General features: G+C 45.9%; 3 protein-coding genes across 10 annotated transcripts in view; 2 read left to right on the top strand and 1 right to left on the bottom strand.

Annotated features, from left to right (window-relative positions):
* The window catches only part of ppp1r3cb (protein phosphatase 1, regulatory subunit 3Cb), an 84,030-nt gene extending 78,101 nt beyond the window's left edge, over positions 1-5,929 (top strand). Inside the window, exon 4 of the transcript XR_012927765.1 lies at positions 5,919-5,929. The gene's annotated coding sequence lies outside the window, so the exon portion shown is untranslated. The remainder of the gene's footprint in view (positions 1-5,918) is intronic.
* On the top strand, positions 720-10,850 carry a1cf (apobec1 complementation factor). 3 transcript variants are annotated; one of them, XM_076035149.1, is made up of 13 exons: positions 720-853; positions 2,966-3,116; positions 3,652-3,786; positions 3,866-3,996; positions 4,095-4,333; positions 4,989-5,153; positions 5,239-5,336; positions 5,423-5,560; positions 6,877-7,021; positions 7,496-7,716; positions 7,816-7,952; positions 8,053-8,207; positions 9,022-10,850. In XM_076035149.1, the coding sequence occupies exons 2-13, from the start codon at positions 3,015-3,017 to the stop codon at positions 9,174-9,176; spliced, it is 1,821 nt and encodes a 606-aa protein (XP_075891264.1). In that variant the 5' UTR covers positions 720-853; positions 2,966-3,014; the 3' UTR covers positions 9,177-10,850. The 3 variants fall into 3 exon arrangements, with proteins under 3 accessions (XP_075891264.1, XP_075891263.1, XP_075891265.1); XM_076035148.1 differs by having other exon boundaries at positions 7,472-7,716; XM_076035150.1 differs by having other exon boundaries at positions 7,472-7,716; positions 8,053-8,217; positions 9,022-9,160.
* A 651-nt stretch (positions 10,851-11,501) lies between these two features.
* Positions 11,502-21,148, bottom strand: LOC142894027 (uncharacterized). 6 transcript variants are annotated; one of them, XM_076035137.1, is made up of 18 exons: positions 20,880-21,148; positions 19,280-19,447; positions 18,994-19,190; positions 18,483-18,509; positions 18,130-18,366; positions 17,782-17,865; positions 15,858-15,933; positions 15,738-15,790; positions 14,830-15,164; positions 14,153-14,233; positions 14,007-14,068; positions 13,784-13,928; positions 13,382-13,672; positions 13,208-13,292; positions 13,007-13,122; positions 12,411-12,578; positions 12,137-12,229; positions 11,502-12,048 (listed from the first exon to the last, which is right to left on the bottom strand). In XM_076035137.1, exons 2-18 carry the CDS (start codon positions 19,369-19,371, stop codon positions 11,938-11,940), a joined length of 2,253 nt encoding a protein of 750 aa, XP_075891252.1. In that variant the 5' UTR covers positions 19,372-19,447; positions 20,880-21,148; the 3' UTR covers positions 11,502-11,937. The 6 variants fall into 6 exon arrangements, with proteins under 6 accessions (XP_075891252.1, XP_075891250.1, XP_075891248.1 ...); XM_076035135.1 differs by lacking the exon at positions 20,880-21,148 and adding an exon at positions 20,159-20,338; XM_076035133.1 differs by lacking the exon at positions 20,880-21,148 and adding an exon at positions 19,853-20,061.
* Between the last annotated feature and the right edge of the window lie 111 nt (positions 21,149-21,259).

Below are 21,259 nucleotides of genomic sequence, written 5' to 3'. Positions count from 1 at the left end.
TGGATGCTTTAAAAGAGCTAAATTATATCCACTCTCGTCAAGGCACCCAAGTCTGTTATCGCTTAAGCTTTAAATTATCTTTACTGTCTGCAAGGTGGTTTTAAATATGACAATAAGGTGGCAATGGAGTTGAAAATGCGCACATCTCGAACCGAGACGCATGCACGACATAACGTGTTGTTGAATTCTGGTGCCCTCTGTTGGAATTTTCCTGCCATTACAAGAACAAAAGTCGCATCTTAGGAAATTGTAGTACTATAATCACAGTGAACAGGAGATGTGAAGGTGGTCGCCTTCAATAGCGTGAGAAAGAAAAAAACAATTAACCATGTGAAACTCATCATCAAGCGCTTAAACTCTGCACCCAAACACATGAAACAGCTGTCATGAGGCCGTGTGTGTGCGTGTGTGTGTGTGTTGCAGGTGAAGACCTCTGCAGATAGTGACAGGCGGCCAAAGGCCTCCTGCAAAACACATGCACAAGGACTCAGCCTGGATGTGGGTGCGTGTGTGTGTGTGTGTGTGTGTGTGTATGTGTGTATGTGTGGGTGCGTGTGTGTGTGTGTGTGTGTGTGTGTGTGTGTGTGTGTGTGTGTGTGTGTGTGTGTGTGCGCGCGTGCGCGTGTGTCCACAGATAGCAGCATGTTAAAGATTAACCATTGTCGCCTCGTAAAGCTAACACCAACAGAGTGAACCTTTGGAGTTTGATATGATGAGATCGCTCTTACACACGCACACACACACTCACGCACGCACGCTCACGCACGCACAGGCCCTGGCGACGCGTGAACACACTCAGTCCTCAGAATGACACGGCTCTGATCGGACGAAGGTGATCTCTGAAATTGCTCAGGTGAGTTTTTAAGTTTTGTTCACTGATCCAAAGTTTTAATTACTTATTTGTTTATTCCAACTTCATTTCTTAGAGAGAGGGGGGGGGGGACGAGAGAGAGAGAGGGGGGACATAACATGTTAAATGTCACTCGACCACTCTTCTTCGCTGGTGCCTATTGAAGTGACGCTGCAGGAGAAGCTAAACACGGTTGACTGAGCAAAAAGCCACCTTCATGTGTTAATAGACAGATAGAGAGAGAGAGGGGGGGGGGAGTGGATGTCTCTTGACTGGCCACTGTGTGTAAGTGTGTAAGTCTGTGAGTGTGTGCGTGCGTGTGTTGGCTTGAACTTATTTACTGAACAAAGTCACAAAGACCAACTCCCATTTAAATGTGGACAGATAGATTGACATTTAACTGGTGAGAATTTACAATATTTGTGAAGGCACCAAGTTGTTGGCTGCCGGCAATTCAGTAGCATAAAAACACCAGAGCCGCTCTGCTGAGCTCCTCTGTCTTTGTCCAGAACTTGACTGACCATCCCAAAGGTCACTGTCAAACCAGCCAGTTAGGTTGCAACTTTGAATAAAGTTAAGTACAAAAGAAACAGAGTTTTAATCTGAACTTCTTCCTAGGTTCTGCTCTGAGGGGAACCTATAGATGTATCGTCCGGGTTTCACGTCCATTGTAGTCTACAGTCCAGAATCCAGATGCATGTCTTGTTCAGTCCATGTCAACATTCTTTTAGGTTCATTCTCTTCTAGAGTAAATGAGTTTGCGACAAACAGGCTTTGCTCACAAGCAGTCACAAGAAACGAACAACACAGTGGTGTCAACCTCCTAAACCTACACAGTGTCAGATGAGACTATATCGTTTTTCAAAGGCTTTTGGAGAAAGATCAACCAATTTAGCAATGTTAGCATGCTAGCACTCGCTAGTTATCAGTGAATAGCACAGTTTGTTCTGATGAAGATAAATTATTAACATAACAAAGGCCAAAACAAGCTTCTGTTGAAGTGCATTGTGCACCAGACAGTTGTCAGAGTCTCACTCTTTGCCGGTTGTATGAGAGTCACAATAGAATATGTGACGTGATATAACTCCAAAACAAAGTAGTAATTTGTCAGAATATCAAAATGATTTTTACAGAAACTTCTGTGTGTGTGTGTGTGTGTGTGTGTGTGTGTGTGTGTGTGTGTGTGTGTGTGTGTGTGTGTGTGTGTGTGTGTGTGGGTGTGTGTGGATGTGTGTGTGTGTGTGTGTGTGTGTGTGTGTGTGTGCGTGTGTGTGTGTGTGTGGAACGCCCCTCTACCAGAAGTATTGATCTGTGACCTGTTTGTCTGCCAGCAGGTCACCTGAACCTCAAAGTGCTCAATCCTCTCCAGTAAAGAGCTCCACATAGTCTAAACATGACCGCAAATCTTGGCATCCAATTCATAAAAATTCAAACAAAATTTAGTCTCCACAACTAGCTAAACCCTGCCAGAGCCAATATCTGTAATAGCTAGCTACCAGAAGCAGAAACATGTCAGTTGCATTGCAGCAGTCAACTACAACTACATTCACTAACATGTGTCTTTCACCTGCCACTGCTAGCTAACATGAAACAAAATTCAAAGAAATTCTCCACCAGAGAAGCAAAGCAAATGTGTAGTAATTATTGTTGAGTTAAGCTGAACTATAGACACTTTGTAAAAAGGTGCTTCTAAATGTAAATCCAAAACATTCACTTGGTTGAGACGTTTTGTAGTTTTTGGGGTTCTGGTATTCATAAAACAGTGAAACCTTTTGAGTCTGATCGAGGCTCTGTCAATGATTACAGGACAGACCTTGACCTCACTGTCGCTCACAGAAAAACATAGTCCAGTTCAGTGCGGACACTCAAGGTGTGGATAACTAAACTGTCCGCTACAACCATGTGACTAATCAAAGTCCTCAGAGAGACACATGTAATCAAGACAGTATACTGGATTTATTTTATTTACATTCTGGAGTTACCCCCCCCCCCCCCCCCCAGGGGCACAAACAACATCTCTACAATGAGAAAAACCTGACAGTCTTGCTTTGTTATTATGGAGATTATTATAATTTCTGAGGATACAAACTAACCTGTTCTCATGTGTTTTTACAGTGAGCACCCATAATTTTCCTGATTTTTGTATCGTCGTCAATCACACCCAATGGAATCCAATCAGAAAGCAAGTGGGGATGGACTCACCGGGACACAGAAGGAGGTGGCGTTGCGGGCGCTAATGCAACGCACTGGATACCTCCTGCAGCAGGTCTGAATATCCCACCATCAGTCTGAGTCCCTATTATTAAACATCATCACAGACATTGGAGAAGTTAGTCTGCCAGGTTCTCCAATGTCCAAGACAGTTTTAATTATAGCTATAAAGATTAGGTTACATTACTAGGTTACACATGGACTTCATCTTTCCCAAATCCAAAATATATTTTCAGAAATAAACGTCTTCAAGAAAATAAGTAGAGAATTTGACACTGCCTTTGTGGTTGATTAACCAATGAATGGGCAACAAATGAACATTGAGCTCTGGCCTATTCCTATACTTGGGCAAGTACGAATTTTACTCTGTGAAGTGAAAAAAATTACATCTGGATGCAAATTGTAATGTTTCTGTTATGGACCAAGACCAAAGAATGTACTTTAATTTCATTTATTTATTCACTCATTAGGAAAACATAAGCCTTTATGAGACATTTTATTTTGGTTTGTTGGTTTTGCTGGTTCAGACTTTGATTTGGTGATGAGATAAATGTGAAAAGACAGTTGAATAATCTGACCATGATTCCCAGGAGAATGGCCAGCGGCGGTATGGTGGCCCACCCCCTGACTGGGAGGGCCCACCTCCAGAGAGAGGAAGCGAGATCTTTGTTGGGAAACTTCCGCGAGATCTATTTGAAGATGAATTGGTGCCACTGTGTGAAAAGGTGAGAAGTTTGTTGTATCACTCAAGTCCAATCAACTTGCAGCGTTTGTTTTTCTGAACCCTGCTCCTCCTTTTTCTAGTTTGGTAAGATCTACGAGGTGAGAATGATGATGGACTTCAATGGGAACAACCGCGGCTATGCCTTTGTCACCTTCTGCACCAAACAGGAAGCCAAAACAGCCATGAAGCAGCTCAACAACTATGAGATCCGGTTAGTTTTGATAGTTCTGACCCGATGCTCCTTCAGCAAATACAGACGCAGTGGAGGAAACATTTCTGAACACTGAGTGAAATCCTATTGTCTTTCAGGACCGGCCGTCTTCTCGGCGTATGCGCCAGTGTTGACAACTGTCGTCTATTTGTGGGTGGGATTCCCAAAACCAAGAAGCGTGAAGAGATCCTGTCAGAGATGAAGAAAGTCACAGATGGTGTGATGGACGTCATTGTGTATCCGAGTGCCGCTGACAAATCCAAGAACCGAGGCTTTGCCTTCGTCGAATATGAGAGCCACAGGGCAGCAGCTATGGCCCGCCGCAAACTCCTACCAGGTAACAGCCTGGGAAAACCCTGTTCTGGGTTGTCACTGCAATGGTCCAGTGTGTAAAATTTGGCATGTTTTATGATTTTTGGATTGGTAAAGCTTAATTTATTGTCCATAAATAATAATAACAAAAGTGTCTACTTGCAGTCCAATAAAAGTAATTTGGTCTTTCTACCCTTATAACATTCTCATATGTACTGTATAAGTATATATAGAGAGAGCAAAGGTCTTGTCCTAGTTAGCTGCCATCTTGCGCCACCATTTTTTAAGGAAGCTCACCTGACCATGCCCTAAATACGAAATGCGTTCAGGCAGGCCTCCCTAAACACCGGGCTTCCTTAAAATTTTTACACACTGGACCTTTATGATGAGGGACAAGTTGTAGGAAGTTCAGACTACACACACAAACCACCAAAAGCGAAAAATCCAAGGGACGCAGTTTGTCAAGGTAAGACCTCGTCATGAAAGCACACAGGAGATAAGACAACATGTCAAAGTCTCAGGTTGTCAGAATTTGTTATCAGCAGCCAAACACAGCTTGGTTCAATTGACCATTGTGCAGTGGAGGAAGAGCTCTGATAGGCAGGAAGTTCAGATAAACTCCTGAGGCTAATTTTTTTTTAAAGGCCGACAGTACTTGATCATAAACCACCTCCCGTCAGGTCGTATTCAGCTGTGGGGTCACGCCATCGCCGTGGACTGGGCGGAGCCTGAGGTGGAGGTGGATGAGGACACCATGGCAACTGTCAAGATCCTGTACGTGAGGAACCTGATGCTGCAGACCACAGAGGAGACCATAGAGAAGGAGTTCAACAGCCTCCGACCAGGTATACACAGTGCCCAGCAATCATCACAGCCCCACCCAGCCCAGCCTGGAGGTTCTAACTGGGCGGGGTGTGTGTTCTGTTTTAGGCACCGTTGAGCGAGTGAAGAAGATCAGAGACTATGCCTTTGTGCATTTCACACAACGGGAGCACGCCGTTAACGCCATGGACACCCTCAACGGAAAGGTCGGGCTCCTCGCCGTGGTGGGCGACACTTCTAGCTCTGCTACATTTTTCTGCTAACCGCGTCTTCTTGTGCGCCGTGCATCCAGGTAGTGGATGGCTCCCCTATCGAGGTGACTCTGGCCAAGCCGGTGGACAAGGACAGTTACGTCCGATACACCAGAGGGACGGGTGGACGGGGAGGATCTCTGCTGCAGAGCGACTACCCTGCCTACACTTTGGGACAGGTATACCTCCTGGCGTCAAACACCAGTCCAACGAAGACCCACTAGAAAAAAGCAGAGTGCTGACCGTGGCAACCGCGGACGGTTCAAGAGCTGACCGCACTTGACGTGTAACAGCGGAGCACAGAACTGCTAGCATCATTAGAACCCAGAGGTGGCAATAGCGTTCACATTTTGTACTTTAGTAGAAGTACGAATACATGACTTAAAGAAAGTACTCTGGTAAAAAAAAAAAATGAAAATACTGATTTGACTACTTTAAATGGACTGCACTTACATAGAGCTTTTCCAGTACCTTCATTCACCCATACACGAATGGTTGGCTGCTGCCATGCAATGCGCTGCCAAGCCCCATTGGAAGCAAGTTAGGGTCTTGCCCAAGGACACAACAGCAGACTGGGATGGAGCGGGATTTGAACCGCCAACCTTTTGGTCATTGGACAACCCGCTCCACCTCCTGAGCCACAGTCATCCTTGACTTCAGTAAAGTAAAAGTAAAAAAGTACAAGTTCTGAAATGTATTTGAGTAAAAAAGTAAAAAAAAAAAATAAAAAAAAAAATTCCCATTAATCAAACAATACATTTGTTGATAATTTTGCAAAAATAAAAAAAATGTGGCAGAATAATCTGGACTGAACTGTCCAGAGGTCAGAGGTCTTGCACGAGCAGCTTTATCATTTTAAACAATTTCAATGCTCTTGATACTATAGTACTATAGTTTCTTCTTTTTCAAATGCACTGTAATCACGAATAGTTATGACCAGTGAGACATTATTGGATGTTCACACTTTTATTAACACACTTATTGACACTGACTCTAAAATAATCTCCCTCTAAAATATGATCCATTTTATATTGAACTACACAATAGCGTTGCGCAAATAGCTCTACTTCAAACAACACAAACAAGAAGGAAAAATAATAAATGAAGTAACTTTTAACAGAATTGGAAGGAATATTTTTTAAACAAAAAAAGTAAGTGTAAATGTAAGGAGCAGAAAGCACAGATTTTGGTGTACAAATGTAAGGAGTCAAAGTGAAAACTTGAAATACTCAAGTACAGAAACCTAAAAAAAAAATCTACTTAAGAACAGTAACCAAGTATTTGTACTTCGTTACTTTCCACCTCTGACAGAACCTTAAACACATTTACTCAAGCATAGCCAGAGCAACAGCCTGAAGGTCAGTGGCTGTAAAGATAGGCAGTAGTCCACAAGCTGAACAGTGGTGAGCAGCATCACCTGGTGGCCTGTTTAAGTCACAGCTCGATGAAGGCGAAGGGTAACGCAGTGTTAATAACAACATCATGACTCCTGCAGGTTTACGATCCCTCGGCCGCATACCTCGGTCCGCCCATGTTCTACGCCCCGCAGGCCTACGCTGCCCTGCCGGGGCAGTTCCGCTTCCCACCAGCCAAGGCACAAGTGGGGGGCCGAGGTTTGATCAGGACGCCATCTGTTCGAGGTGAGAACCTATTCACTTTGCTTATGTCCTAAATCCAGACGTCAGAAATGAGTCATTCCAACATCAACGCCACAATCTATCAATGTAATGCAATCAGTATTCTGGTGAACTGAGCGTTCCAGAAGCCCTTCCAAAATGAAATAGCCACTGACTGTCCAATCATTCATGATCTACCATGCGTGATGCAAGGGTCAGCTTAGTACCACATGATAACATTGATCCAGAATTATTGCACCGCCTCAATTTGCAGTTGATCTGAATCAGCTATGATCCACCGAAATCAAAGGATATATTAGATCACTGATGAATAAAAGCTTTTGATAAACGCTGAATGAAATGCAGGTACGACTGTTGTTACACCTGTTCATTGAATAATTAACTGTCTGATTCTTCTGCATTGCTGATTCCCGGTGATTTGATTGATTTCACTGCCTTTTCGGTCTCTTATAGAAATTTACATGACCTTACCTGTAGGGGCTGCTGGGGTGCGGGGACTGGGTGGGCGGGGCTACCTGGCTTATGCCGGCGGAGTCGGCGCTGTGGGCCGGGGCAGTGGCAATAGTGCCACCTACGGTCTGAAGGCGGACAAGCAGGCAGAGGAGAAGCTGTACGACCTGCTGCCGGGGATGGAGCTGACGCCCATGAACCCTGCAGCCATGAACCTGAAGGCTGCTGCCATCAAACCTGCACCACAGGTAACAGTGCACCTGGGATGAAGAGAGGCAAGCCAACGGGTGGAGCCCGAGACTGGACTGTTGCTGATGGATAGATGCGTTTGTTTTGTCCAACAACAGGTTCTGGACGAGTTGTGTCAGAAGAATAACTGGGGTCAACCCATCTACCAGCTACACTCTGCCATCGGGCCGGACCAGCGACAGCTCTTCCTCTACAAGATCACCATCCCAGCGTTAGCCACGCAGTACCCCAATGTGTACGATACACTTTTGCACTGGGGTGGGGGTTATTGAATATTATCGCTTCTAATGGTTCTAGTTACTCAAATGTATTTGCGCCGCTGTGTGTCCCCACAGCCATCCCTTCACCCCTGCCAAGCTGTGCACCGCTGTGGAGGAAGCTAAAGTCCACGCCGCCGAGCACACCCTGCAGACCCTTGGCCTGCAGACAGAGGGCGCCGCTGACACCAGCTGTGCTAACGCTGCTGCTGTGGCCTCAGTAGCATTCCCAGGTATGTGAAGGTCTGTAACCAAGACTAACTACCTCTTTTCTTCAAACAAAACTAACCCACAACCAGTAAAATTCAATAATACAATATACATATATAAATATATACATATCTAAATATATGTATATGTATATATATGTAAATATATATATATACATATATATATACATATATATATACACATATATACATGTATATATAAACGTATATATATATATATATATATATATATATATATATATATATATATATACACATACATACACGTGTGTGTGTATATATATCTATATATACATATATATGTATACATAAATGTGTATATATGTGTATATATATGTATATATATATATATATATATACATATATATACACATACACACACAAATATATACACACATACATATACATGTATATACTGTGTATATGTAGGAAAATGTACATGCATATACATATATATACATACATATACATATATATTTATATACATACATATATACATACATATATATATACACATACATATACATATATATATATTTATATATATATACACACATACATATACACACACATACATTCATTGATATACACACATATACTGTATATACATATACATATATATATATATACAAATATGTGTATATGTATGTATAAATATATATGTATACATACAAAAACATTTATAAATACATATACACACATATATATTCATTGCATATATTGTTTTTTGTCTCCTGTTTGGTTTTGAATTATTTGCCAGACCTTTCATCAGAATGAGTTCAATCGTGCAGCGCTCGATAAAGCTTTGTGTTGGCAGGTTACACCCTGGCGAGCCCGGCGGCCTCGGCTGTTGCCTCCCAGCTGAAGCAGGCGGTGTCTCTGGGCCAGGACCTGACCGCCTACACTACCTATGACGGCTACCCGGCCTTCGCTGTGGCATCACGCCACGCCGACGGCTACGGCATTTTCTAGAGGAGCGCTTTCCACCGTAACCAGCGTCGCATCACTGATTGGTCTTCTTTCTGCTGCCTTTCACTTGGAATTGGGATTCCTTTTGTGCTAGGATAAAAATGACATTGTTGCATTTTAAATGAAAGACAAACAGAAAAAAAAAATACATGATTAGCCACGGATGTAGTCATACCGCACCGCTTGCTTAGAAAAAAAGAAAAGTGACATCAAAGTTGGACAGATGGAGTATCGTAGAAAGCAGAAGGGAAATGCAGTGAGTGCGTCTGGGGAAGGCTCTCTGACAGGAAGTGCTGAAAACATCCGCTACCTTTGTCTCATTAGAGACAGATTTAGAAAAAAAGAGAAAAAAAGCTGCTGGATTCATCTGTCGCCCTGAAACAAAGCCCTCGCTATCCTCTTCCATCCCCTTATTTTCTGCCCTCGTTGGAATCAGAAACATATTTCTAGATGTGCTTCTAGAAATTTAATGGCAAGCCTGCAAGTGTGCCTCTTTGTTCGTATGTTCTGTCAATATGTTTACAACGCTTTCATGCTTCATTTGCTAATTAGCCTCATCCTAATTCTCATTCAGTTGGACCTGGTCCCTTTGAACGTCTTAATGTTTCAAAGGTGAAACTTAACCTGAACTAAAAATTTAAGCTTAACCCTAAACAACACAAAAATTATATTAATGACGATTTTGTTTTGGTCATTTCCTCTTCTGGACTTTGACGGACGAGCCTGAACAGAGACAGTCGCTACTTTACCATATGAAATCAAATGCTCGACTAAATGTGTTTCGGTTAACGGGGGAAGTGGTTCATACTGTGCCTGGAGATTCCACCAATTCCGTGCGGTAATTCTGTTGGGCCCTTAGTATTTTGTTATTGTTGTTTGTAGGTTTGTAACATCAGCGAGATCAGGGCTAGCTGCAGTGATGCTGGCCACACACTAGTCGATGATCAAATCTTAACCAACTTTTGAAAAGTGAGAAAGCAGACCAAGAGGACAGTTTCACCAAATGGGAGTGCACACACTGGAAGTTTCATCCAGCACACAAAACCATACACCTGCTGTGTAGAGCAACAAATCTAGAGCCGAAACTCCACACTCACGCTGCTCTCTCATTTGCTTTGCTGGACTTCCATCAGCTAGCTTGACCTGAAATAATAATGCAAGCCTTGGCTTGATATCGCCTGGTGTGTGACCAGCTCAAGCAAGCTGAAACGCTTGTTCTTGACTGATTTTGTAAGGGGAAAAAAAGGCAAAAAAAAAAGAAAATCTGACAACTTGAAATGTGAGCTGAGTGAAAGGAAAGTTATGCAGATGCCACAATATCCAAACGTTCGGTCTGCCAAGGTAGTTCCTTTTATTTGTTTTTATAACTACGACACACTGACGTCTGAGCTGCGAACACGCCAACAAGGAGAGTGTATGAAAGTGTGACAAGCACTTAGGACTTATTTTTATACCAGGAAAAGGAAGAAATATCCATATGCTATTATTGTATAGACTCGTTTTACACGTCTGTGACTCTGTAATTTACCTGCAAACGAGAGGTGAAACTGAAATCAATCTACAATAAACAGACGCTTGTTGTAATTCCACACAAGTTTCATACAGAAAGAGATAAAGTTGATATTGTGACATTTCATGATTCCTAATCTGACCAAAATAAAAAAGATCTCAGAGGAAGCTTCACTGTGTCTGTATCTCTGATTGCATTTGGTGCAATTGCGTGTTCACACTCCTACCTCCACATTCACACAATGTTTGATTTGTGCAGCAACAGAAACAAAAAAATACAAATTTAACTATATTAAAATGGCTCACGACAGTAAATAAATAAAATAGCACTTGCGTAAATGTTTAGTCTTCTCTTCAACAATTTTCCAAAGTACAAATTATTCATCTGTTTTAAGATTAGAGGTTCAGAATTTGGTTCAATTACAAGGAAAAGTAAATTAGCGTCGACGAGAGGACGGTGTTTGAGGTGGGAGGAAGGAAGGAAGGCTGGATCACAGGTCAACGTTATGAAAAAGACCAGCAAGCCTGGTTGCTTGTAGCTTATACAGTAGCTAACTGCAAAACCAGCCAGCGTTAGCGCCTCACTCCAGCCTACTGCCAACGGGCCTTCAAGGTACCTTCTAGAAAGCTCTCACCTGGAGACGGACGTGCACGAAGAGCTGATGACTTACCAGCAGCTCAAGCCGCTGATCTGACTTCAGTATCTCTCATCTGCGTAGTTTCCCAATTTGAGATCAATAAAGTACATCTCTTCTATTTCAAATCCTGTATCTCCCACACAAGATTGTTGTTTCAATTCATACTTGGAGACAAACTTGCTTAAAAGCTCAACATTTTCTACTTTATTATTTCCATTATACAAACAGATCACACAAAAATATACATATGTAAAAAAAAAATTACATTTTTATAAAACCCTGAAGACAAACGGTACATTTTAAGTATAATTCCAGTGACATAAAGTGACTCAGTTTTCAGTTCACTCACTGTTGTGGTGAGTTGTTTTTGAAATCTTCTCTTCCAACTCAGAATGTACAAATATTTACAGTGGTATCGTTTTAATCTTCCGTCCTGCAGTTTGCATTTAGAGTCACCGAGGCAGAAACAAAACATTTCAGTGCGACAACCGCTTCGCATCACGCTGAAATGCTTCAACAGGTGCGTTGGCTCCAGTCTTGTCAGAGGTCCAGAGTTACAGTCCGTCTCTGACCTGTACACGTCATGTGTTTGGTTAGCTGGAACGCACGACGGCACTTCACACCGGCGTCCCGTGCACGCGGACGCGGTACATGCAGGTGTAGTCGGGGTGTCCCCAGTTGGTCAACACCTGCAGCTCCAGGATCTGGAAGGACCGCTGGGACGCCTCCTGTGTGCCATGACAACACGCACAGCTGTTGGACCGTCCTTCAGCAGGGCGACCTCAGCCCGCCGCAGCCGGCTCGCTCACTACTCACCATGACGGCGAACGTCTGCAGAGCCTCTCCGTCCTCCTCGTAGGTGAACGTCCCCAGCAGCTCGCCGGCCTCCTCGCTCACATCCTCCAGACCCTGGAGACCCACACAGCCATCAGGCGTGTTTTTTTTTTAAAAAAAAAAAGGAAAACAAAAGAAGAAAAAGGATGAAAAAAAGAAAGAGAAAAAAAGGAAAAAATGAAGAAAAAAGAAAAAAGGAAAAAAATGGGGGGGGGAGAAAAAAAAAGAGAGAAAAAAAAAAGAGAAGCCCTCTTACGTAGACGCTGAAGTCCCTGGGGGCGCTGAGCAGCGTCCCGCTCGGTGCCAGCGCCTTGGGGATGTGTTCCAGCGAGACGGCCGTCACGACGATCCTCATGGAGAGACGGATCACCAGGAAGCCGTTAGAGCCCTTGAAGGCCCAGCAGTTTCCCGGATGGACGTCCGGCTGCGGATCAGCAGACATGGTATAAGTACTCACATTCTGTCCTTGTGTAAAAGTACAGACACAATAAAAAAAAAAAGTACTCTGGTAAAAGTAAATGTATTGAATCAACTCCTTTACTCAAGTAAAAGTAGGAATGTCGTCGTACTAAGATGTGATTTTTTCTTTTATTCCATGAATGACACATTACATTTGTTGATAATTCTGCAAAAAAAGAAAAGTTGGACTGAATAGACCAGAGGTCAGAGGTCACAGTTCTTAATGAGTACCAAACAGTGAGCTATTATTAGATGTATAAACTTCTAATAACAACTACCAATGTTGTTTTCTACACATTTAAAGAAAAGATACAGAAGAGTGACTCCCGAGCCGAGCTACTCATTAAAATGTGATCCACTTTTATAGAGCGAGTCATGGATCCCACAGCTCACCTGGATGACCGCTCGAGGAGACTGGGAGAAATACCAGAGTGGAACCCCAAACAGGCTGAGCAGAGCCGCCTTGGTCTCAAACGTTTCTGAGCAGCGGGTGCTGATGATGCTGCCACCTGCAGGACACACGATGCGACACGGATCCCTGACATGGATCCCTGCACTCTGAAAATGACAGGCAGACAGACGGTGACCTCTGACCTCCAGACTCCAGGGCGTAGTCCGGCAGCCCCGTCCGGTCCTGGGAGAACCGGCGCAGGGCGTCTTCCACCATCACATGGACGTCCTGGAGGAGCAACAGCTGATCAGTGAGAGGTCACGCTGGGGCGCCAGGCCGGCCGCAGGCCTCCTTCCCTCCTCCCCTCCTCCCCTCACCTCCCGAGTGACGGCGGCACCGTGCGGGGCGGCACCATGCGGGGCGTCCTCGGCGCCGGAGTCCCCGCCGTGCCCCCGACCCACCAGCAGGCTGATGTTCCGCAGGATGTCCAGCTGCAGAGAGGACAGCGCCGCCTGCAGGTGGGAGTTGCTCACGTAGCGCTGCGACAGCCACTCCGGCAGGGACTCCGGGGCTGTGGGGGCGCCGTCTGGGGAGGCTCCGCCCCTCACCGCCAGCTGGTTCCCGTAGAGCAGAACCCGAACCTCGTCCCTGACCTGAGCAGAGACCTGCTCCCAAATCTGACGGGAGGAAAAAAAAAGAAAAAGACCTTCAGACAATGGAGTCAAATTCAAATTGTGATTCCAGTAGGGTCGTGACGGTTATGACTTGGGTCCCCTCACTGTCTGACTGATGTGGCTGAGCTGACCGCAGGCCTCCCGGCACACAGACAGGCTCTCCACGTCCAGCCGGAGCTCCTCCAGAGCTGCCTGCAGCCGCGCAACCTCCACCAGCAGGGCGTCGTAGGACTGGCGGTCCACACCGCCGCTGGAGGAAGTCAAGTTAACTTTAGGTCAAATGCTAGAGGTCGCCTGGTGTGGAACTCCAGGAGCTGAGCGAAGATACCTGACAGCAGCAGGAAGTGACATTGCCGGAGGTGGGTCCATTTCCTGTTTTCGCTGCAACTCCTAAATTTGAGAAAAAGACAAAGAGCCAAATCAAAGCTAAACTCTGCGATCAGTTGTGTTGGACACAGTCTGGGTTTGTCATACCTCCGTTTGCACAGCCAGCGTCTGCAACTGCCGCTCCAGCTGTTCCACACGAGAGGTTTGGCTAATCCTCTGAAGCCACCCCTGCAAAGGCCAACACAGGAAACACTAATGAGGGATCTTATTTCATGACAGGTATGAATCCACGCCAGGCTGACTAACTAGAATGTAAATATGGGCAGTAAGTCAGTACAAATACTTTGTTAATGTACTTTAATAACTTGAGTTTTCTTTTCCGATGACTTTTTACTTTTACTCCCGACATTTGTACACAAATATATGAATATAACAGAGGTTAGCGTGTAAACATCCAAGCATAGCTCACTGGTCATAAGTATTAGTGATTACTGTTTGGTTGTGCTGTAGTTGAAAACAAAAAATATTGTATTAACAGTAGTAAACCAGTTCAAAATGATGCTGAAGGATGAAACATTTTCATTTTCGCAAAGTCATCAACAAATGTATTGTTTCAATGATGGGGAAAATACATTTCACTTTATTACATTTCAGGACCTGGACTTTCTTACTTTTACTTGGGTAAAGGAGTTGAATCAGTGCTTTTACCCAAGTATTTTTTTTTTTTTTACACAAGTATGTGTAATTTTACTTAAGAACAGAATGTGAATGCTTGTGAACCATGCTGGGGGTCTGAGGTGAGTTTGCGAGGACGCGGTACAGACCTGCTCCCTCTTGTGCCTCTCCCGCTCCAGGTGCGCTCTGATTTGCTGCGCCTGCTGCTCCTGCAGCTGGGCATACAGCTGCAGCACCTCCCGGTGCCTCTGCTCCTCCCTCCTCCCGCCGGCCTCCACCTGCTCCCACAGCGCACTCAGACTCTGCTCCAGGTGGAGCAGTCGTCCAGGGCTGTCAGCGGATGTGGCATCCTGCCCCGACTCAGCCCCCGGATGAGGCTCGGAGAGGGGCGGCGCCTCCCTCTGCTCCTCCATGCCGCCCTCTGCTGGTGGGCAGGGGACCAGCGTGGGGACGTCCGAGACAGCCGGACTGAACCAACGCAGACCTGAGGAGGAGACGTTGAGCAGGAACGTGTAAACAGATGGTATTTATTCCCACTGTGATGCTATTGTTAAAGAGGTGTGTGTCAAAAAAAAATGTTCCTAAACATTTTTGGATACTTTATTTATTTATTGTTTTTCTTTTAAAAGGTTCAGTGTGTAATATTTGGAGATTTTGACAAAACAGCGACATCAAGTGGTTAAAACTTAGAGTGCAACATCGCTCGCTCTCTCTTCCCCCTCCTGTGTTTGCCTGTGAGCTACGGTGGCCCGGCACCCAAACCCAGACACCTCATTCCCCTCCTTATTTGAAGACATCCTATTTACAAAACGTATTGTCAGGTGGGCTTCCTTAGAAATATGGTGGTGCAAGATGGCAGCTATAGAAGAAGCATTTTAAGGGTAGGAAAACCAAACTACTTTTATTCTACAGTGAGTTTACACTTATCAATGTATTTACGGGCAGTAGATTATGCTTTTACCGATATAAAAATTATAAATCAAGCCAAATATTGCACACTGGACCTTTTACCTGTTCGAACAAACAAAATGAAACAAAATGAAATAGTTGAACCTACCGGTGAAGAGGAGGAGCAGAGGGAGGAGCAGCAGAAGAACCACCAGAGGAGACCTGCAGGAGGAGAGATGATGTCAGAGAAGGTTCCTCTGACGCAAAGTTTGCCTAAAACTCAACTCACCGAGTCAGCAGGGGGCTGGAGGTCAGGTGGTGCCATTGTCTGCCAAACCACCTGGAGGCTTCGGCTGCCCACCCCCCTGAAAACACACACACGACACACACCTGCTTAACACAAACTCAACTCGCCACGGCAGGTGTGCCACCTGCGTTATGGAGATCATTAGTAACCCTAATTTGTTAGTTTTTTTCTTTGTTAGGTGCTCTGCAGAGCCTCGTATGCAACCAAAGAGCCAGAAGAAACCATCAGAGACCCTGTAGAACCTCCTTGTCAGCCTAACAACCACAAACCGACATAACAAAGCTGGACCAGATCAGCCTGAATTGAAGAACAGCACCGCAACTGCCAATCAGAGCAAATGCAGAGGAAGCAGAGGCCTTCAAACACAGCAGGACGACATTAACCTGCGAGGCAAAGGGCGGACCGGCAGGCCAGACTGGACTTCCTGGTCAAAGGCCACAGTGTCACAGCAGCACCCAGAACCAGCTGACCAAGGGTGGACGCTGCTGAGGCAGAGGATGAAATAGCTCCTGAAAGTCTGAAGCTTCGGGAGTGAAAATCTGAGAGGTTTTTTCTCTCTCTCTGTCTCTTCAGTTCAGGTGTTCAACCTGCAGAAAGCGCGGCAGTCCGCATGAGCGCCACACAAGCAGAGACCCACAACCACCGGTGGGGAGGTGACGCAGCAGCAGCAGCACGGAGCTTCTCCTGGCAGCGGCCACCTGTTGGTGTCAAAGAGCATCGCACTGATAGAAACATCCACAGAGACAGGGAAAGTGTGTATGTATGTGTGTGTGTGTGTGTGCATGTGTGTGCATCTCTCTCGTGTCTCTCTCTCTCACACAGGTCTCCGTTGGTGAGATGTTCCTGGCCAGTTGTGGACTCCTTCAGGTTCATGACTCCACTGGAGCAGCAGCGGAGAGAAGACTGGCCCTCTCCTCTTCCTCCTCTTCCTCCTCCTCCGCCTCCTCCGCCTCCTCCCCCTCTGAGCCACCGGCGGCTCACTGACTGACTGACCGGGCAGCAACATTTGCATTTCACCGAGGAAACAGCCAAAGTGAGCAGGTGCAGCTCATTTGTTTTGGGAGCACAAGCCAGGATCTCAACTCAAGTGGTGCCCTGGGAGCAGCACTCTGAGGCTGGCGGTAACTCCGGTTCAGAAGGCTCCAGCAGGAGGCTCTCATCTATGTCTTCCAGTACGCTGAGTAGTTCATCAGGTCCCATCATCCACCCATTCATTTCCAATACCTGCTTGTTCCTGCACTCAAGGTCATGGAGGTCTGCTGGAGTCCATCCCAGCTGTCATAGGGCGAAAGCAGGGTGACACCCCGGACCAGTGGCCAGTTCATCGCAAGGCCACATAGAGACAAACAACTCATAAACACACCTATGGAAAATTCAGGGTTCCCAGTTGACCTCACATGCATGTTTTTGGACTGTGGGAGGAAGCTGGAAAGCCTGGAGAGAACCCACGTAGGCACAGGGAGAACATGCAAACTCCACACAGAAAGGCCCCAGGCTCGGAATTGAACTCCTGACCTTCTTGCTGTGAGGTCCCCATCAGTGAATCAAAAAAAAAACCCTAAAAGGTTCTCATAGTGTTTTTTTTTTTTCCAGCTAAGGAAAAAGTTGGAGCTTAGATGTTTTTTGGAAGGTTTTGACAATGAGGTTCTCAGGGTTCTTGATGAGGTTCTGGGTTAGTTCAACAAGGTTCAGATTAACCGCATCACACTAAAAACCAGGATAAACATTGATGTTGAGAAACAGCTTGTTTGTGAGAAAGAGGGACAAGAGGTCAGACAGAATGCACCGGAAACTGATGTCCAGGCGGTCATCAGGTGAAGAAGAACTGAGTGCACCCAACAGAACACCTCTACAGCCACTGTGGTTCAAACAAGAGTTCCACACACACTCCAGCTTCCGTTAGTACCTCCATGAATCGCATACACCTGGCAGGTGTGTGTGAGCGCAGACACACAACACACAGCTGCTCTCTGGCACAGCTGCACAACATCTGGATCAGCAAAGAAGATACAATAAAGTGGTTAAATGTAGCGAAGGCGCTGTGACCTCCACCTCTACATGATCAACAAGAGTTGACTCGTTCCCTTGTATTCATTATGTCTTCAGTTTTCATAGGTTTGTGTCTTTCTTGTGTTCAGACAAGGGTTCTGTTAACAGAACACAAGAAAGACACAAACCTAACACCAGTTGGCGCTCCACAACCCCATCGACGACCTGGAAGCAGGCACCTGCGTCACTGCCATGTCCATCTCACCTGTGCGGCTCTTGCGGGTGCGCTCCCTGCAGTAAATGACGGGGGTTTCAGGTTCCTTGGCATTGGGCATCGTCCCACAGGAGAAGGAGCGGCGGCGCGCGTCGTCCTTCCCGTCAGAGGACGACTCGCAGTGGATCCTGCTGAGGGTCTGGACCGGATGCCTGGCGCAGCAGTCGTCTGGGCCAATCAGAGTTTGGTCTGCCAAGACGGTGTTGTGCTCTGCGACGATGGTGCTTTCTGAAACGGAGGGACAGTTGATCTATGAAGGGGAACACCTGGAATGCCTGGAACACTTGGAAGCCCCCCCTGGCTCAACATGTGCAAACCCGATGCCCCTGTTGACGGGAACTGACCTTTTGGGTCGACGTCATGCTCCAACCCTGGAAAACCAGAGAGAAACATCAGCGTCCCTCCACGTTTAAAGGTTAAGTGACTGAACAGCGACATCAAGTGGTCGCACTTCAGATCGCAGCGTCTTTCACTCGCCCTCCCCCTCCTGAGCTTGCCAGTAAACTACAGTGGCCTGCGTATCCAAACCTGGATACCTCGTCCACCTCTAATTACAAAACATGCTGGATTGTCCACACTGGGCTTCCGTAGAAATATGGTGGTGCAAGATGGCAGCTAACGTTAGCGTTCTAAGGGTATGAAAACTAAATTATTTTTATTGTACTGTGAGTATACACTTTATTCATGTATTTATGGGCACTATATAACGCTTTCACTGATATAAAATTTATATATGAAGCTAAATATTACACACTGGACCTTTAAGACATGCTTTCACAGTAGATCACCTTCATCCAAAGAGTAGAAAGATAGAAAGAATAGAGGTGACAGACGGAACAAACTCAAAGGTTTTACCCCAGAGGGAGTCGACCAGTGTGTGCTCCTTGATGGAAGACTCATCCAGCAGGGAGGAGAGGAGGGAGGCGTCGGAAGCCTCGCTGTGAACACTGCTGTTGTGTAACGACTGAGAGCTGGGCTTGCGAGGGGTGCTGCGGAGGAGAGACTCCGAGCAGGACAGCGAGAGACGCTGCGAGTGGCGAGACTTTGGCAACCTGATGGAGGAAGGGGGAAGGAGTTTAAAAAAACAAAACAAGGAGGGACAAAGAGAGGTGAGCCTGAGGGCTACTGAGTGAGCACTCGCCTGGCGCTCCCCCAGCTGGCTCCGCCCACACTGAGGGAGCCACTGCTGCGGTCCAGACGACTGTCGTCAAGGCGAAGGCTGCATCTGGACATGTTCCTCGTGACGAGCAGCGACTCGATCTGCTGCTCCTGGTCCTCCGCGTCAGATGATGGCAATGAATAGACAGAACTGGGAGGAGGAGGAGCGGAGAGTGATTAACAAAGGAGGAGAGGCCGGGCCAAAACTGGCTGCAAGTCAAATTACACAACAGGGCAGGACAGGACAGCTGCAACTGTAAAAGGATGTTTCAGTTTCATTTTTGTACAGCGGTAGTAAAAGGATCATGTGGTGGCCATCGTTGCTTCAATGAGTTTTCTTGTATTGCAAAGTGCACAGTGATCAAGATTACATTTCTGGCTTTACAACCAAATTTACAGTTAAATATACAATAGGTCAGTATTGATCAACCTGTCGACTGCCCACAGCAAACAGACAGCCTGAAGACAGTCACCCAGTCATATGACACCACAGTGCCAACCTGACCTACATACAGGCTTGCACTCACTCTAAAGCAACAGAGAAGAAAGTACACACAGGTCGGTCCAGCCCCAGCTCTGCAGGTCCTCGTCACAGGACATCCCAGGGACGCACACACACGCACACTCATAAGGCAGCCGATCAGTCCACTTTAAAACCGCTATGCAAAACGTGTCCTCCTGTCAGGTGCCAAAGTACAGTGGGTGCAGTCCCCACCCACCAAGCAACACACACACTCACACAACAACACAGTGTAGCGTCAGAGGCAGCAGGCCGTCGGACACTTCCTGTTGTCATGTGACCCGTCCCTCCTTCCCTCCCTCCCTCCCTCAGGTGCTTCCTGGATGAGGGAGGAAGCCCTACCTGGCGGCAAGTCAGTCACTCAGCAGGTGCGCCAACCACTTGCGTTGTGATGGAGGCGAGGTGAGCAAACAGCAAGAGGAGACGGCTCTGGATTACCCAGCAGCCACCACTTTAAACCAATTATCAAGCGCGAGCAGCGGTGTCCAGCTCTCAGCTGGAGGCGGGGAGGACAAGACAGAGCAAGAGGGTTTATTCATCCAGAGCACAGAACTGCAAGCAGGAAATGAAAAATGATTGTAAACATTTCACTGTTCAATTAGAACAGTTAGAACAATTTTGTAATTACAGAAGAAGAACAGATGTAACCCTTTCTCAAAATGTAAAAACAAACAAACATAAATAAATTTAAAAAAAAACAGGATAAGAATAGTAAGTTTATATTTGTAGCCATTAAAGTTTTCTTAAAGAAAACAAAACAACCATTTGAGTTTTATTTCTAAGATTATGTGAATCGCCGGTTTCAAGTGTTAAGAGGTTGTTTTGCCTACACCGTGTTGGACGTTTCCGGTCATATCACCTCACCGTTCAGGAGCCGGTAAGACACCAACCAATTACCGTGGAGCTCCAAGATGACGTCACCCCGATGACGAGTTAATATCAACAGTGGGCGGGGCCCGCGAAAAACAAACGCCTGATGTGCTAGCATTAGCCTCGGTTGTCACATGCACACTGCAACTAATACAATGAAACAAGACATGATGTCAGACTGCGGGCAACTTACATCCCTCGGATCTGTGCGGCAGGAGGACGACTGTCCGACTGTCAGTGGAGCGCAACGCCTGAGAGAGCTAGGGACTAATTAATGTACAAACTAAAACAGCCGTTACCCGTTGATGTTGTTTTAATTAAAGGGAACTTATTGATACAAATTGTGAGGTTCTGTTTACAGGACAGACGGCAAATGAATGTCAAGTGACAAACTGTCATAAAACAAATGCGAAGAGATTTACTCTCCGTGTACTTGTTCTCGTTAGAGCCAAACGGGATTCACTCGAGACGGGCAGCGGGGATTTATTGCCATCGTGTGGCGGGAGTAATAAACAGCTATCTGGTGCGCTGCCAAAGATCGTCTATTGAGCTTAAGATGTGTCACAGATGGGA

Source organism: Nelusetta ayraudi, unplaced genomic scaffold, assembly GCF_046127955.1.
Source record: "Nelusetta ayraudi isolate G7.1 ecotype Tasmania unplaced genomic scaffold, CSIRO-AGI_Nayr_v1 ptg000042l, whole genome shotgun sequence".
In the NCBI taxonomy this organism is placed as follows: Eukaryota; Metazoa; Chordata; class Actinopteri; order Tetraodontiformes; family Monacanthidae; genus Nelusetta; species Nelusetta ayraudi.
This window is presented reverse-complemented; position numbering and strand designations above follow the sequence as displayed.